General features: G+C 35.0%; 1 protein-coding gene across 1 annotated transcript in view; it reads left to right on the top strand.

Annotated features, from left to right (window-relative positions):
* The window catches only part of LOC149799640 (receptor-type tyrosine-protein phosphatase delta-like), a 172,271-nt gene that overhangs the window by 70,480 nt on the left and 85,936 nt on the right, over nt 1-15,855 (top strand). The window contains exons 9-12 of the mRNA XM_089958980.1: nt 5,046-5,160; nt 7,989-8,183; nt 8,965-9,060; nt 14,838-14,961. Coding sequence (XP_089815106.1) covers nt 5,046-5,160; nt 7,989-8,183; nt 8,965-9,060; nt 14,838-14,961 — 530 coding nt within the window. The remainder of the gene's footprint in view (nt 1-5,045; nt 5,161-7,988; nt 8,184-8,964; nt 9,061-14,837; nt 14,962-15,855) is intronic.

The following is a 15,855-nucleotide window of genomic DNA, read 5'->3' as shown; positions in this document are numbered from 1 at the left end:
ATATCTTAAGAGTAGTAGAATAAGCAACAGTAGTAGTAGTAGTAGCAGTGGTGGTGGTAGTGGTGATGTGGGTGGTAGTAAAGGTAGTACAGTAGTCATCTTAAATCTATCAAATCATAGGCTGTGCACCACGTCACTATCCCTCCTGCAAAACAAAGTACTGTCAAGACAAAGATGCGTGTGAATACAGAAGCTGCTTTTAATTGGCTGACATTTAATCTATTAATACAAACTCATAAGTATTAGTGTATTTTTAGCATTCTGACCTACATAGAAATGAAAAGACCGCTGTCATGTATTGCATATAAAATATGCTAAAACAGTGTATAAGCAGTAATTTATACACAATAAAAATCAGGTCACAATATGTTTTTATTCATAATAAAATATTTATGTTTGACCTAGAGGGAATCAGTGATGCTGCCAGGCTGCACAAGTGCACCAATCATGCAGACTATCTGTCTGTCACGTGAATTGAAATAATTTATGTGTGAAAACTCTTGCAGTGAAACTCAAAACCCCACAAATAAAAATATACAATGTACAAATAACTAAACAAAATCTGACCAAGTTATACTCCATAGTAGGATGTCAGCTATTATCCTGTTTACCAATGTTTTTTTTTTAAAAATATGTTTTTTTTTAATGGTTTCCTTGTGTATTTCATACTTTACTGACATTGTGACCTATCTATCATCTTTGACTGGCTTTGCTTAAGATATTTGCATATAGGTCACGTTTACATTACCTTTAGGCATTCTATCTGCATATTGTCCAACCTAAATAATGAATCTTGGTGAGTCTTAATAAGTATTTCACCCATGCTGCAAAAGAGATCTATGTGACCTATATTTCATGTTTCAGTGACTTTATTTGAAATTTGGTGTTGAAAGTTCTATTACAGTAAAGCCTGTCTTGAAAGACCACTGCTAGGTGAGACCACTGTCTTGAAAGACCATATTCTCAGTGCAGAGATTTATTGATTATATAGTGGTATGACCTGTTATGAGAGACCACCTGTCTTGAGACACCATAACTTTTGGCAGTCTTTCAAGATAGGTTCTACTGTACTTGGTGGTGTTTCTATTATAATCATGAAACTTGATAATTGGGTACATCTCTGTCCTATACTACTATTCTGAGACAATCAAAGAATTTAAGTCACTATGACCTACAGTTTAGGCTTTACTAACAAATGTTAAGTAGTTGTGTTCACCTCTTGCCAAGATAGATTTCTTTCTTGCCGTATACATATATCATGGCTTACACAGAAGTCCCTTTCTGACCAGTGCATTTGGAAGTAGAAATTAAATTATATTCAATGCAAAACGTTTCCTATTAATTTATCTAATTTATTTAACATTTTCCAAGTTCCTTTGGTCTGACTTTACATTATATTTTCTCCTAAATTCCATATATGATAGGCTATATGTTTGTCAATTCAGCTTCATCTGCAAGTTGGAGGGAAGAAAGTAGTAATTTCAAGCAAACTTGGAGAACTATTTAATGTAAATATGTTGTGTTTAATTTGTACCTTTTTCTTTTGAAAAAAGGACATTTAATAAGTTTGGAGTTTATTAATAACAATTAAGTGTATGTGCTGTGTGAAAGATTTTAACAGACTTGTAATTGGGATCCATTGTGTGAAACTAATATTGATATTTGCTTAAAGCAAGTCAGTGCCATTATGTTTATAATATAGTGTGCATTCTGTATTGCCAAATATTGTTTGTGTTAGTAAAAATAGTAAGAAATTTTTATGGTCTTACTAACATTAGTAATATAACTTAATACAGTGTTTTTACTCAGACTGTTAATCTTTTTCTTAAATTTTTCACACGTCTTTCAGTAACTTGCATACTCGCTAAAGTTGTGGTCTGTATTTTTGGACTTGGTTGTGCCTGAGTTTCAATGGAGAGGTATATTTGATCATTGTTTTGTATAATCTTTAATATCATACTTTTCTGGTAACAGAAAACATGGTAATTATTTTACTGACCCTCATTTGCTTTTGTATTGTTTTGTTTTGATTTTCCCTCACACCTTTTGCAGCTTCATGTTTGGGTTACATTGCATTGGAATAATTACAATTTATGTAGATTGTCTTTTTGTCACTAAAAGCATTGCTGTGGGGCATATGTTTTATACACCTGTCTGGACCCTGGGGGCAGAGTAGACTAAGGCACTCGCATTTACAGATCACTGACATCTCACCTGTCTGCATGGGATTGAGCCATGGGCTTGGATAACATGGGCATGTGAAAACGCTTGCCAGTAGTCTTCTATGTTTTCTGTGGGTCATTGTGCTAAAAAATGGCATTGAATCCGTAACAACTGCAACAATTATACACCTGTTTTGAATGTATTGTTTGTCAGTCTTTTATCAGTTTCATTTCAGCACAATAACTCAGGTTGTCTACCTTCAGCTGTTATTAAGCTTTGGTTTTGTGGATGGCTTACACTTGGGGTAAGAAAGAATGCTGTCCATGTCATGGCCAAAAGGTCAATTGTCAAGGTCACTGACTGAAACAAGAAAAATGGTTTCTGCACAATAACTTCTACATCACAGATCTGGATCGAGCTTTGTAGATAGCTTATACTTTGGGCAAGGATAAAGCCTTTTGATCAAAGTGTCAGAATTCAAGGTCACTGTCACTGAAAGAAAGAAACATGGTTTGTGCATTTAAAAAATTCAGTTATTGACTAAGTACCTTCACTAACATTTGTGGATGACTTATATGTTGTGTAAGAAAAATACATATTGATGGGGGTGTGGGTCAAAGGTTAAAGTCACTGTTACCAAAGTAGATATTTTTTTTTGCTTTATGACCTTAATTCTAGACTTTGTACCTTAGCTGAAGTTTATGAAGGGCTTGCATTTAAGGTATGGAAAAGACCTATTGCTTTTTGGGTCAAATAGGTCAAAGGTTAGGGTTCTTATGGCTCAAAGAAAAATGAGTTTTGCAGAATAACCTTTTCACTAGATTAAATTCCATGATTCAGCTTTGTGGATACTTGGCATTTGGGTAACAAAGAAAACTAATATGTCAAATAAGAAAAAGTAGCTCTGCCTTATTATAATGCACCTCATTACAATGCAGTTCCAGATATAACTGGTACCATTATGGACCCTGTGTCCAAAATTGTACTAGTGTACAACAATGAGTTGAAAAATAAAACAATATGAAGACTTGCATTTTATCATTATTTCCATTTCAAAACACCGCTTTTTTTAAAAAATTGATAAGTTGTGTTACACCGCGGTTCGGTATAATTTGCTATTGTTGGGATGTGGTGGTTTGGTATACTACACTATTCTCAATGTGTCATGGATCAGATTAACAGTTTGGTCTTCAGTTATGGACCCCGTGTACCACATTATAATGATGGAAAGCTGCAATGACTTCTGCACGTCAAGTTTAATTCAGTTTGCTTTTAAAAGAAATTTGTTGGCTGCTAAGCAATATTAGAGCTGTTTAGTGCTATGACTTGATGTAATTTCTATAGAAAGTTCACATTTAATGTGAGCCTCTGTTGAATGTTTCAATTATACTGGTAAGTTTAAAGTTTCTTTCCTTAAAGATGGAGCATATCAGAGTTCTATGCATTTATTAGATTCTCCAACTCAGTCCCAGAAGCACTTGAAAATGCTTTATTGTGATATGTTTAAGCATCTGTCAGATTATAAGTAAGGTGACAAGTAAAAATAAAGGAGAGGGATTTATGATGACTTTGAGTAACAGATTAAAGTATCTTACACATGAAGGTATGCACCAAGTATTGTTAACTTGTGTCAGCCAATTCATGGAAGCGGGCTATATTGATTGGGGTAATGGTGGCATTTCTGATAAAGGATCAAGTATGATAGAAATGCAGTCACATAAATACTTTGTTACACGTTTAAAAATATTTGTGCTAGATCAGCTGTCAGTTTTTGGAAGACACCCCCCACCAAGGACAGATAGCTAAAAATATGGACATGAATCTGAGGAACTAGTGATAAACGTCTGTCAGAGTAAACAGGTTGCAGGACTGTAAAGTCAGGATAATATACTGGGACCATGACCCTATAGTAAAAGAGGAAAGCAGTATGTCACAGAAAGAACTGTACTATCTTCAAACTGATTCATGCCAAGCATGAAAAGAATATAAGAAGAGGTTTTGAAAATAAATAGAAATTGAAATTTTTAACAAAAACTATCATAAAATGCCAAAAGAAAAGTGACTGCAATGTCTCTCTTCTCACTAACATACGCTCGACAATACACCTATATACCACTTTAAGACATAATCTTGGGACAAATCATTTTGAAGCTAGAACAGTTTATTTGGGGGTGTCATGGTAGCGCAGTTGTTATCATGTCAAATTCATAATCCAAGAGTTGTGGGTTCAGTAACTACCCAGGACAGCCCAGGTTGGTTGCCTTGGTGTGTCCTTCTGAAAGGCACTTAACTCCCCATTGCTTGGAATGATATTGGCAGTAATGTGTTAAAAGGAATGACATGGGCAATAATCTGTTACAAGTGCCATTAAAATAAACAAAAAGCATGCAATTTATTTTGTGACATTCTCACTTAACCTTCAGGAGCTATGGTGGCTCAGTGGTTAGCATGCTGGACTTGTGAATGAAATGGTGCAGGTTTGAATCCTACCATCAGACAAGACTGGGTCAGTTACTCTGCTGTGTTCTTGGTCAAGCACTTGACTCCAGTTGCCTTTGACACCAAATAACCTACTTGTATTGCTACACTATGGAACAAACCAAACCAAATCAAAACTCAACCTTTAGACCAGTGATAAAGGTCACACATTTGTTACTGCAATATTTTAAATCTGGGCCTTGACCAGCACGTCCTGACCTTTTTCATCAAGATCTTAACATAAGTTTAGTTAGTAGCTATATCTGTGCATATCTCAGAGCTGTCTGGGGATTTGATTTTCTACCCAACATGATGTGTGTTGCAAGACACTTGTCTCTGCAGTTTTTATGCAACATCCTGAGGTCAGTATTTATCAAAATTAAATGATCTTTTATTGTTTTCAGAGAGTGATTATCCAGGAAGTGCAGCCATTTACAAACTACAAAATATCAGTGCGAGCTTTTAATGATGCTGACAAGGGTCCAGCATCCTTCACCTTTGTTAGAACTGCAGAAGGAGGTATGGCATTCATGGCTACATTTGTCTGTCTTTTCCAGTTTTGTTAGCTCACATGTCAGTAAGGTCAAGTGTGCTTATGGTATGGCCCAGCATCCAATGTCCATCATCCATCGTTACTTGTCCATCATGTGTCATCTGTCAGCATTGATTATGTTAAGCTTCTCCAGGACCAGAATATGGCATGGCTTTGATAGCAGCCTAATTGGAAATGATGTTTTCATCTTCTCCAGAATGGATCAGACAATTTTTCAAAGTTGGTAGGAATCTGTCTTAGCAAATGCACTGTCAAAATTGTGTCAGGGGTGACTCTCCCAGCAATGATGTGACTTCCTTAGGTACAAGTTGTGAAACCTATTTTATAGAAAAGTAAAGCCAATTTAAATCACATTTGGTGAAGTGTTTCTTATGACATGCATTATCAAAATTGTGTGACTCTCTGGACAGTTACTTTTGGTTTCCATAGCAATTATATGAAAAACATTTTCAACTTATTTTTCAGAATAACTGAGCCCATAGAAATCAAACTTGGTAGGGATGTTTATTATGACATGCTCTAGCAAATGTATGTTGGGATGGCTCCCCTAACAACTGGTGGTAAATTTATTTTGGAACTTTTTTTCTATAACAGCGGGGCCGATTTTGAGTCAAACTTAGAACACTTGTTTGTTAGGGCAATCTCTGTTAAAATTTTCCATGTGGGTGGCTTTCCTAACAAACTGTGGCTTCCTTAGCAGAAATATAGAAAACCTATGTTCAACTGCTTCTTTTGAACCACTGAGCTATTTTTAATCAAACCTGGTAGGAATGTTACTTCAGAAATGCTCTGTCAAAATTTTGCCAGACATGGCTTCTTTTGCAATGATATGGCTTCCATAGTGAAGTTATGATGTGCCTCTGCATCACTCATGTCCTTTCATGTCCTTTGTCTATTTCCATTAAATGTCAGCCCATCCACGTCTGCAATTTTCAGCTTGTGCAAAATCACTTGGTCAGATTGGATCAACCTTTACAGGAATGATTCTTTGGGCATGCTATTTATAAAACAGGTTCTACAGGATCCATGCTGAGCTTTATTTTAGAGCAAAAGGACCTCTTTCCCACCAGATTAGGACATTGTGGTGACATTGTTGGTAGAAGTAAGGTAATAATGTTCAAAACAGTCATTTAAAACGTTGTACAACAACAACAAAAAACTCTTTGAACTTTGTCAGAATATTGATTTTTCTTAGTTTGTTTCAGCTGAGTTGCAAAGAATGAAAGTAGTTTACTTTTGAAAATGGGTTACAGTTCTCTAGGTATAGGTCATCTCTTCCAACAGGATGACCTACAAAACAAACTTGTCTACCCTTACTAGCAATCTGGCTGTAAATCTCAGCAGAGTAATAATTTGCTCATGATTGAGTTACAAATACATGGAATATCATTCACTTTAACATTCAATTGTAAATGTTCAGCAGGAATATTTGTGGATTGAAATATAATTGTATACATAAATGAACATTAAATTTACAAAAAAGTTAATCAGAAAGATTTTTTTAAAAAGAAATGTTATAAATAATACATTGACAAAGTAAAGAGTACTCAACATGATAAATGTACATGTTCATTTACATTTGAACTTTAAAAAACGTTTGAACTTTAGGAGAACGGTTGCACTGTTTCTTAAGAAGTTTGCTTTTCCAAAGGTTTATTAAGGAGTCTACTTTTCCATAGACATGACACCTGATTTATTAAGGGGCCTTCTTTCATCAGGGCATGACACCTGGTTTATTAAGGGGTTTACTTTTCCCAGGGCATGACACATGATTTTTTCAGGAGCCAACTTTTCCAAGGGCACGACACATTGTTTATTTAGGGGCTTACGTTTTCCATGGCATCAAACATGGTTTATGGAGGGACTGACTTTTTCCAGGGCATGAAATGTGTATAAAGGGGGATAATTTTTCCAAAACAAGTCAAACAACAAATTAAGTGGCCTGCTTTTCTTAAGGAATGATACATTGCTTGTTAAGGGGCATTCAGTTATTTCCCTCTATCTTGAACCATACATTTTTGCAGTTCCTCCTTTTTGTAGTTTAATGTTCTGCAGCTGATAGGCAACTTTGGCAGGCTCAGCTTGTTTTTTCAGAAGATTAGATGGTGGAAGATCAGTACCATATTTGATCTTTATGATCCCGACTCTAGCATGCAGGTGAACTTCACTGTTGGGTGCCCCAGAATCATGTGAACAGACTCAGAATTTCTAGGCGGTCTATACATACATATAATGTTTACTGGGTTTGCTTTAAGGCTGCATGCACGCATGCACACACACACATGCATGCACACACACACACAGAGAGTAGTTTGTCCTAAATGAAAATGGTGTTGCTCAGACATCCTGTATGCCTACCTCACCAGCTTTCTTGAAACTCTTCTTATCGCTATTCCTCCTTAATGACTGGTCACATAAACATGAGGTTTTTACTAAAAGACTTTATATAATGTTAAGTTGGTCATAAATCAAAATGATACTGATGTCCAATATGGCCACTACACTAGTCCTCTTGAAAATGTTCTTATTCGTAGTGCTTCTGGATGGAAAATCAATTCAGCGTGAGGTTGTAATCACTGAACTTATGATATCTAGTTTGTCCTAAATGAAAATGGATGGATAGTCATTGCATCCAGTGTGACTGCCACAATGGCTAATTTGAAAATATTTTCACTCAAGAATAGCCAAGATGGTTTTAACACTTTGCATTTCAAAGATGAAATAGTCTTGAATCCTTTTAAATTCTTTTTGGACAGTCAATCCTTTTAAGGGACTCTTGTTTTTCTCTCCATAGTTCCTGAAAAACCGAGGATAATACATGTCTCAAATCGACTTCCCACATCTTTTGTGGTAAACTGGGAGGCACCCAAGAAGATCAATGGAATACTGAATAGCTATCATCTTCAGTGGAGTCATAACAACACACACAAGACAAGAATCATCAACGGCCACCTAACAAACCCCATGTCCGAACTGTTAAGTGGTTTGGGTATGTTGTTTTATATAAAATGCAAAGAAATAAATTTGATCAGTAAAATTTAAAATTAGTAAAGAAATGTTTCATAATATACCATGGTTACCAGTTTTATTCATAATATTTTTTTAAAATTGTGCAGACTTTGAATATGTTTTTATAACCTAAATTTTTGTTTTGTGAAAATCATTGAATTTTGTTATTTATGTTAGCATTCATTATCTTTCAGTGGTTATTACATTCCTTGAATTTTAGAATGTTAGTTTTATTCTTGAAAAGTTACTGAATTTGTTGAAATGTTCCTTGAATTGTTCCAAAATTCTCCTTGAATCAGGGGAATAAATACAAATTAAACTGAATATATGTCACTTTTTAAATTTAGAATTGCTGTTGATGTATTTCCCATGATTGACAAATAAGTAAAATGGGATAAAATTGGGAGGATCAAAAAGAAACACAACACTTGTAGTTGCCAGGTGATCAATATCCCTTTGCTATATTGGCACAGTTGTGTGTTTTTCTTCTGCTTTTGCAACCATTTATGCTGTAGTAAAGATAGTACCACATGGAGAAAGTTCAATTTTCATAAGACAAATAACCCCATCAAACTTTTAAAGTTCCTTGAGAAAATGCTCTCCAGAGCTGTACAGCCTGTCTTTAATTCAGTTAATAAGTACCACAATATAATAATTATTTGCATTGAAGATAAATTGGAAGAAAGTAGAGTTAAAATCTTTTAATACGAGTTGATGTATTTTATTGATGCAGTACTTAATCATTAAAATTTTGCTTCCAGAACCCTATACCAGATATCAACTTCGAGTTGCTGCATATACAGGGGGAGGCAGCAGTGAATACAGTGATCAGTTCACTGCTTTCACTGATGTAGCAGGTAAGTTCCAAGTCCTATACATTACTAAGAGTGACCAGTTCACTGCTTTCACTGATGTAGCAAGTAACTTCCTGATGAATGGATAGGATTTGGCATCAATCCATGTATACAAGGGGATACAACTCTTATCTGACCTTCACCTTTGGAAGCAGTTGACAGCACTTTTATTGCTAATGTAAGCTTTGAAGGGCAGAACTTAAGAGGTACAGGATGTAACCTAAGATGTTATAATCAGGCAAGTATTATTGAAGAAACATATATTGTTTCAAAAAGTGGTTTCTCCTTTATCCAACAATGGATTCCCATTGTTGGACAAACGTGGATGGTAAATAAACAAGACAGGACTTTTAGGGTGTGTTTGTAAATGTACATATAAGTTAAAGAGAAAGAAATGAGGACATGGTTAAACATAAAATGGGGAGAACAAAACACATATATTTTGATATAAATGGTCTTTAATGAGAGAATAGCAGAAGGTGAGGGACAAGCCATTTAATTTTTTGTGGTGGGGCCTGGGACAATTCTATAAAAAGAATGTCCAACCCCCAGGCCTGACCCCAGTAACTGGTCAGTTCCTCAGAGAATGAAAAAATTGATTTTATTTTGTTTTTAAGTGCAAACAGATAAAGGGAAAGGAAATACCATTATTTGATTAGATGTTTGTCAAACAAGATAAAATGGAAGCGGGGAAGAAAACAATTTGAATGCAGGTCAACATCTTAAAGCACCATTGATTGTATTCAGTCATCATAGTGTAGTCTGTGATACTGCAGTGTATCGCATGAAGTTTTACCACATTGCTTTGTTCAGTGAAGCATTAAGGTTCACTAGTTTGAGAAAACAAACCCCATATGGCATAACATTCCACTTCCTTGGCCTCCAGATGCCTGCCTTGCTAGCTAGGCATTGCTGTGGTCTAGTGGCATGAAAGTCCACATCCCTGACTGCCGTGCAGCCAGGCCATTATTTTTGGCCTGGTGGCATAACAGTCCACTTCCCTGACTTCCATATGCCTGCCTTGCTAGCTAGGTATTGCTGTGGTCTAGTGGCAAAGGAAATAAACCATGTTGATGGCTTCTGTTGTGCTAGGCTGTTAGTTTGCAAATGATCATCTGTCTTGAAAAAGTACTTGTGAACTTTCATGTATCAGGAGTGATTTTTGACCATTGGTAATTAATATAAAATATTAGAGTTAAAATAAAGATGCGAAATCTTAAGAATTTTCTCTCTGTACCTCACACACACGTACATACATATCTGAGACTGATATACAGTTAGATGTATCTAGTGCTTTGCCCACAGATTTGTTATTGAATCCATGAATGAATCTTTTATCCACAACATACCAGGGTCAAAAAGGGGGAAAGGTTTCCAGGGTTTCCTGCCACCAACCACCATTCTAAAATAAAACCAAGAACATACACACATAAACATAGCATTGAAATTTGACCATCGTTTTATTCTTGTGTACTTTTATTGGGTATTTTGTACAATTTGAATAAATAAACATGTACAGTAGACTTTTGCTTTGGTGCCCTTTTGAGGAAAGTCGGGGACCTTTTGAAATTTTGGACTTCTCCAAAACACACACTTGACCTGATCTGACCCTGCATACAGAATTTCAGTATATGAGTGAACATAACTTTGTCATTGTCTTTATATTGCTGAAAAGTAAAGGGTCAGTTAGCTTTTAGGAATAATTGTTGTTTTTTGTTTTTTGTTTCTTTGTGCAACAGCCACAAGAATTTAAAATACCCCTCAATAATTCTCTAATTGGATGTCAGTAGAAATAGTACAGTATATTACTGAGACTTGTGCACAGGGTAACTATCAAACTCGAGCAATACTGTTCACTTCAGTCAAGTATCAATGCAATTTTGGTGCAAAATGTTTTATATTTATCTTTCATATTTGTTCTTTTCATTGCATGGAGTGCAATATTACTGAATTTCATATGATAAGAGAAATCTTTTGAATAAGATCATTGCACTAAATGTACTTGAAATAGATCCATTAGCACTTTCTTAAGTTTTTGTTTCATCTTAATTATAGGATTCTGCAACCAATTTGAAATAAATGTAAAAACCAAACTTAGTATTACTGCTACTGATAGGTCTTTTATTTGCATAAAACCATTATATCATTTTAGAGAAATGTAAATTGAACATCATCATGTTATTATGAGAGAGAGAGAGAGAGAGAGAGAGAGAGAGAGAGAGAGAGAGATTTATTGAGAGAGAGGGAGAGAAATCAATGCCAAGTCTTCCATTTAATCCATTTTAGCTGCAAAGCAGTATACCAAATTATGAAATCCACTAAATGCTGTTGTAAGAAATTGGTTTGCCTGTTTTATGTTTTTACTCAATAGCCAAATTTGCCAATAGTCACCAAACAAGGAACTGCATTGTAGTAGTTAGATGTCTTAGATCTATATTACATTTAGGTTATTGACACATGATTTCCATCTGACAGATTAGTTTTTTCTGTCATGACAAAAATTTTGTTTTTATATTTTTCTTTAAATGAGCAAAGAAATAATAGGACACATGTGGATACAACCATGCAGAATGCCTTCAATGAACAAACAGATAATAGGACACATGTGGATACAACCATGCAGAATGCCTTAAGTGAACAAACAGATAATATGACACATGTGGATACAACCATGCAGAATGCCTTAAGTGAACAAACAGATAATATGACACATGTGGATACAACCATGCAGAATGCCTTCAGTGAACAAACAGATAATAGGACACGTGGATACAACCATGCAGAATGCCTTTAGTGAACAAACAGATAATATGACACATGTGGATACAACCATGCAGAATGCCTTCAGTGAACAAACATATAATAGGACACATGTGGATACAACTATGCAGAATGCCTTCAGTGAACAAACAGATAATAGGACACATGCCTTCAATGAACAAACAGATAATAGGACACATGTGGATACAACCATGCAGAATGCCTTCAGTGAACAAACAGATAATATGACACATGTGGATACAACCATGCAGAATGCCTTCAGTGAACAAACATAATAGAACACATGTGGATACAACCATGCAGAATGCCTTCAGTGAACAAACAGATAATAGGACACATGTGGATACAATCATGCAGAATGCCTTCAGTGAACAAACAGATAATAGGACACATGTGGATACAACCATGCAGAATGCCTTCAATTTGTTTAACATTTAAGATTTGATAGTTTTCCACACTATTATTCATTTCAACAAAACAGTGAGTTCAGATTAATTAGAGCAATTACCAAACTTCTGCTGTTAATCATGGGACCATAATTTGGGCAGATAGTACAGCTCATCAAGTCAGATGGCTTCATGTTAGAAATGCACCTTGAAATTGACATTGTCTTGTCATGCTGGCATTTTATAACAGTGTTTACAATGGTCACTGCCTATATTTCTGCAGAACATCTGCTTTAGACAAGTCTTTATTAGGGAGAAACCATTTAAGTTTCTATTGGGTTATTTTATTTGAAACAAACTTATCTTATGATGAACAAAAGAATATTAAAAAGACCAGTAGTAAAGAACAAAATTAGTCCCATAAATTAAATGACCAGTATTGTTCCTTACTTATAAAAGCAGTCAGAATTGAACTAAAGCTCATAGCTGTGTACATGTATGTTCATTCTTGTGATTGGGTCATTACTTTTTAAGGACTAAAATGCAATTATTATTTAAGTGTAAATACAGTGTTTTGTTGTTTTGTTTGTTTTATTTTTAACAAAAGCAACTGTCATCAAGAATTTAAATGTATATGCCTCAGAGGATACTTTTCATGTTTAAACAGTACGATAACTTTACTCTTTTGAAGAGAAACTCAACAAGGTCTTGTCAGGATAGTGTGCATATTTGTTCAGATTTTGTTGAATGAAGTAAAAGTGTAAATTTATTACAAAAGAACAGTAGTATTACAGATTTTGAGTAACTGCATCTTTGTTAATATTATCTAAAATTTGATTTGGTGTTTTATCTATTACATTATCTTCATTAGAACTAGGAAATGTATATAATCATCTGATAATGATGTAGATAAATTGGCACCTCACTCTTTCTATGAATCTCTAAAGAGCATGCTTGCAGGAATCATACACAGCAAACCATGCCCATTTGATAGAGACCACATCCATTCTGTAATGTCCTTCCTTGTTGTCTCTGTGAAAAAGCTTGCAGGAATCATACACAGCAAACCATGCCCGTTTGATAGAAACCACATCCATTCTGTAATTTCCTTCCTTGTTGACTCTGTGAAAAAGCTTGCAGGAATCATAGAGAGTGAATCACATGCATTTGATAGGGACCATGTCCACTCCATGGTGGTTATCCTCAATGACTCCATGAGAAAGCATGGTGAGCAGAGCAATTCTCTGAGGCACCACGGCAACTTTTTCAGGACACACTGAGAAATGGTGGACGGTTTTTTCTTAATCCTCTGCACTATCTCTTCATCCCCACCACATAGCATGGGGTACTGAAAATACGTGTGAGATGTACTGTAGTTTAATTTTATGCATTCAGTCCAAAAGTTGTCAGCGTATTGCTCCTGTTGTAAGCATATTCCAATTTTTAAGGTAGTTTGTTTAATCAGTAGAAGGTGTTTTATCAGGTGAGGTCTTGTATTTCATGTTACATTTGAAATGATAGTACTCGGGCACTATTAGGACAGAGCACTAAAATCAAATCAGTCCCGTACTAGTCTTGGTTACTTGGCCATGGGTGGCTGAGTGGTCCATGGGTGGCTGAGTGGTCCAAGGAGCTCACCTAGACAGATCATTGACATCCCAGGAGGGTTTGAATCTAGAGGTCGGCCAACGTGGGCGTGTGAGAAAGCTTGCCAGTAGCTTCCCATGGGTTGATGGTTCTTTCGGGGGTTTTCCTGGGTTCTTCTTCCACCAGATATACTGGCTGATATGTATAGCCAATCATGTGCTGAAAAATGGTGTTAATCCCATAACAACAACTATATTACTCATTCAAAAGACATAATTTGCATTCTGGTGTCTATGAGTCAATCTGGTAGTGCACGTTTTGCCTTTAGTAGTGTTCAAGTATCCCATTGAACTGAAGAAAAAAATGCAGTTCCAAATCCATTAGTAAAATACTCAATTTATTGAATTCATATATAAAGTTATGGTTTTTAGCCATCTGATCCACTTATGTGTTTTGTGGATAAGAGAAACATTTTTATTTATCCATAGACATTTGGGTACCAGCATGTCTGGTATTTCCTGAATTAGCCTTTTATAGGTTGGTCTTTTTGAGATATTGCCTGTTCTCATGTGCATACAGAGATTGTTGGACATAAAAAGCTCTGTAATGTAAAAACAAAAGAAAGCCAGCAGAAATAATTCCAGATGTTTCTTTTGTCTAGAACAGAGACAAAAAATTGTCAGCAATTTTACATAGAGGCTTGAGTTAAATCCCACAACTACATATTTAAAGTCACAGAAGTTTTGTAAATTTAGGTTTTAATTTTGAATTTAAATTTAATTTGTATGAAATTATATTTATGTTCAGTACCCCAAAAAGTTATGTACTTTTTGCCTGTGACCTCATTGCAAAATTTTTATCTCACTAAAATGCTGAATTTGCAAATAAATATAGTGATGTAAGGATAGTACAATTTTCATTTTATTTTTGAAAAAATTTATTTATTTTAAAAGCATCTTTTTTCATTTATTTATCTCGATGATGCTTATATTTTTTAGAATCACATTTCCATCAATCATTTTTCAGATATCCCAGATCCACCAGGTACGCCAGTGATATCCGACTTGAACTCCAGAAATGCCACAGTGCGCTGGCATCACAGTGTTGTGGACAACAACAGTCCGATCACTGCTTACATTATAACAGTCAAGTGAGTTTATAATTCTGTCCAACTTACTGTCACAGTAAATCAAAATAATTTTAGCGATTATACAGTTTTTGTCAATTTAATAACATCAGAAAGTTTATTGGTTATGATATTTGTCTCATGATGTGTTCTGTAAATGTAACTGTTTACAGTCCAGAGGTAAATGATTAATCAGTTTATTGCTGTATTAGTATTTTGTCATAACGATACTTATATCAATACAAATGGTAGAGAATTAATACAAAATGATACTGACCTTTTACAAGTTAATTTAATCTTTATCAGTCATGAATAATTATTAGTTACTTGCAGTTTATTCTTTAAATTGATAATTTTTTTGAGACGGCCCTAGCAGGTACATGCATATATTTATGTAAGAAACAAAGGAAAATTATTGACAACACCCTTTTGCCTTCTACACATTAGAAAACACAAGTGACTAACTCACATAGTTTGAAATCTGGTTCACCCTTTCCCCAATCCTATGCTGATTATTCTATCCCATCAGTACACTCAGCCACTGGTAATATATATTAATATAAAGAAGACATTCTAGATTTGTTCCCTATCTCTTGATTTAAGTTCATTGCTGATCATTATATAACCATTTTTAAGACAAGTTTTGCTGTTGCTTTAGATTTTGTTTACTTATATCAAATATGAAGGCACCACTTTAGGTGCACCAAACAGTGAAATATGTTGCATTCATTTCTCATTGGTGGTTTTTTGTTTGTTCAAGTCCAGAGTAAAACAGTAACCATCAATCAGAAATAACTAGCTTATTTCTGTCGTGACATACATGAAGTATTGATATCCAAACTCAATAGAAATAGATTCAAGCAACAGAAAAACTTCATTCAAAAGTAGCTATTAAATGACCTCCACAGTACTTGAATC

The sequence above is a fragment of the Sinohyriopsis cumingii genome, chromosome 5 (genome assembly GCF_028554795.1).
Source record: "Sinohyriopsis cumingii isolate HCF-2022 chromosome 5, ASM2855479v2, whole genome shotgun sequence".
Taxonomy (NCBI): Eukaryota; Metazoa; Mollusca; class Bivalvia; order Unionida; family Unionidae; genus Sinohyriopsis; species Sinohyriopsis cumingii.
This window is presented reverse-complemented; position numbering and strand designations above follow the sequence as displayed.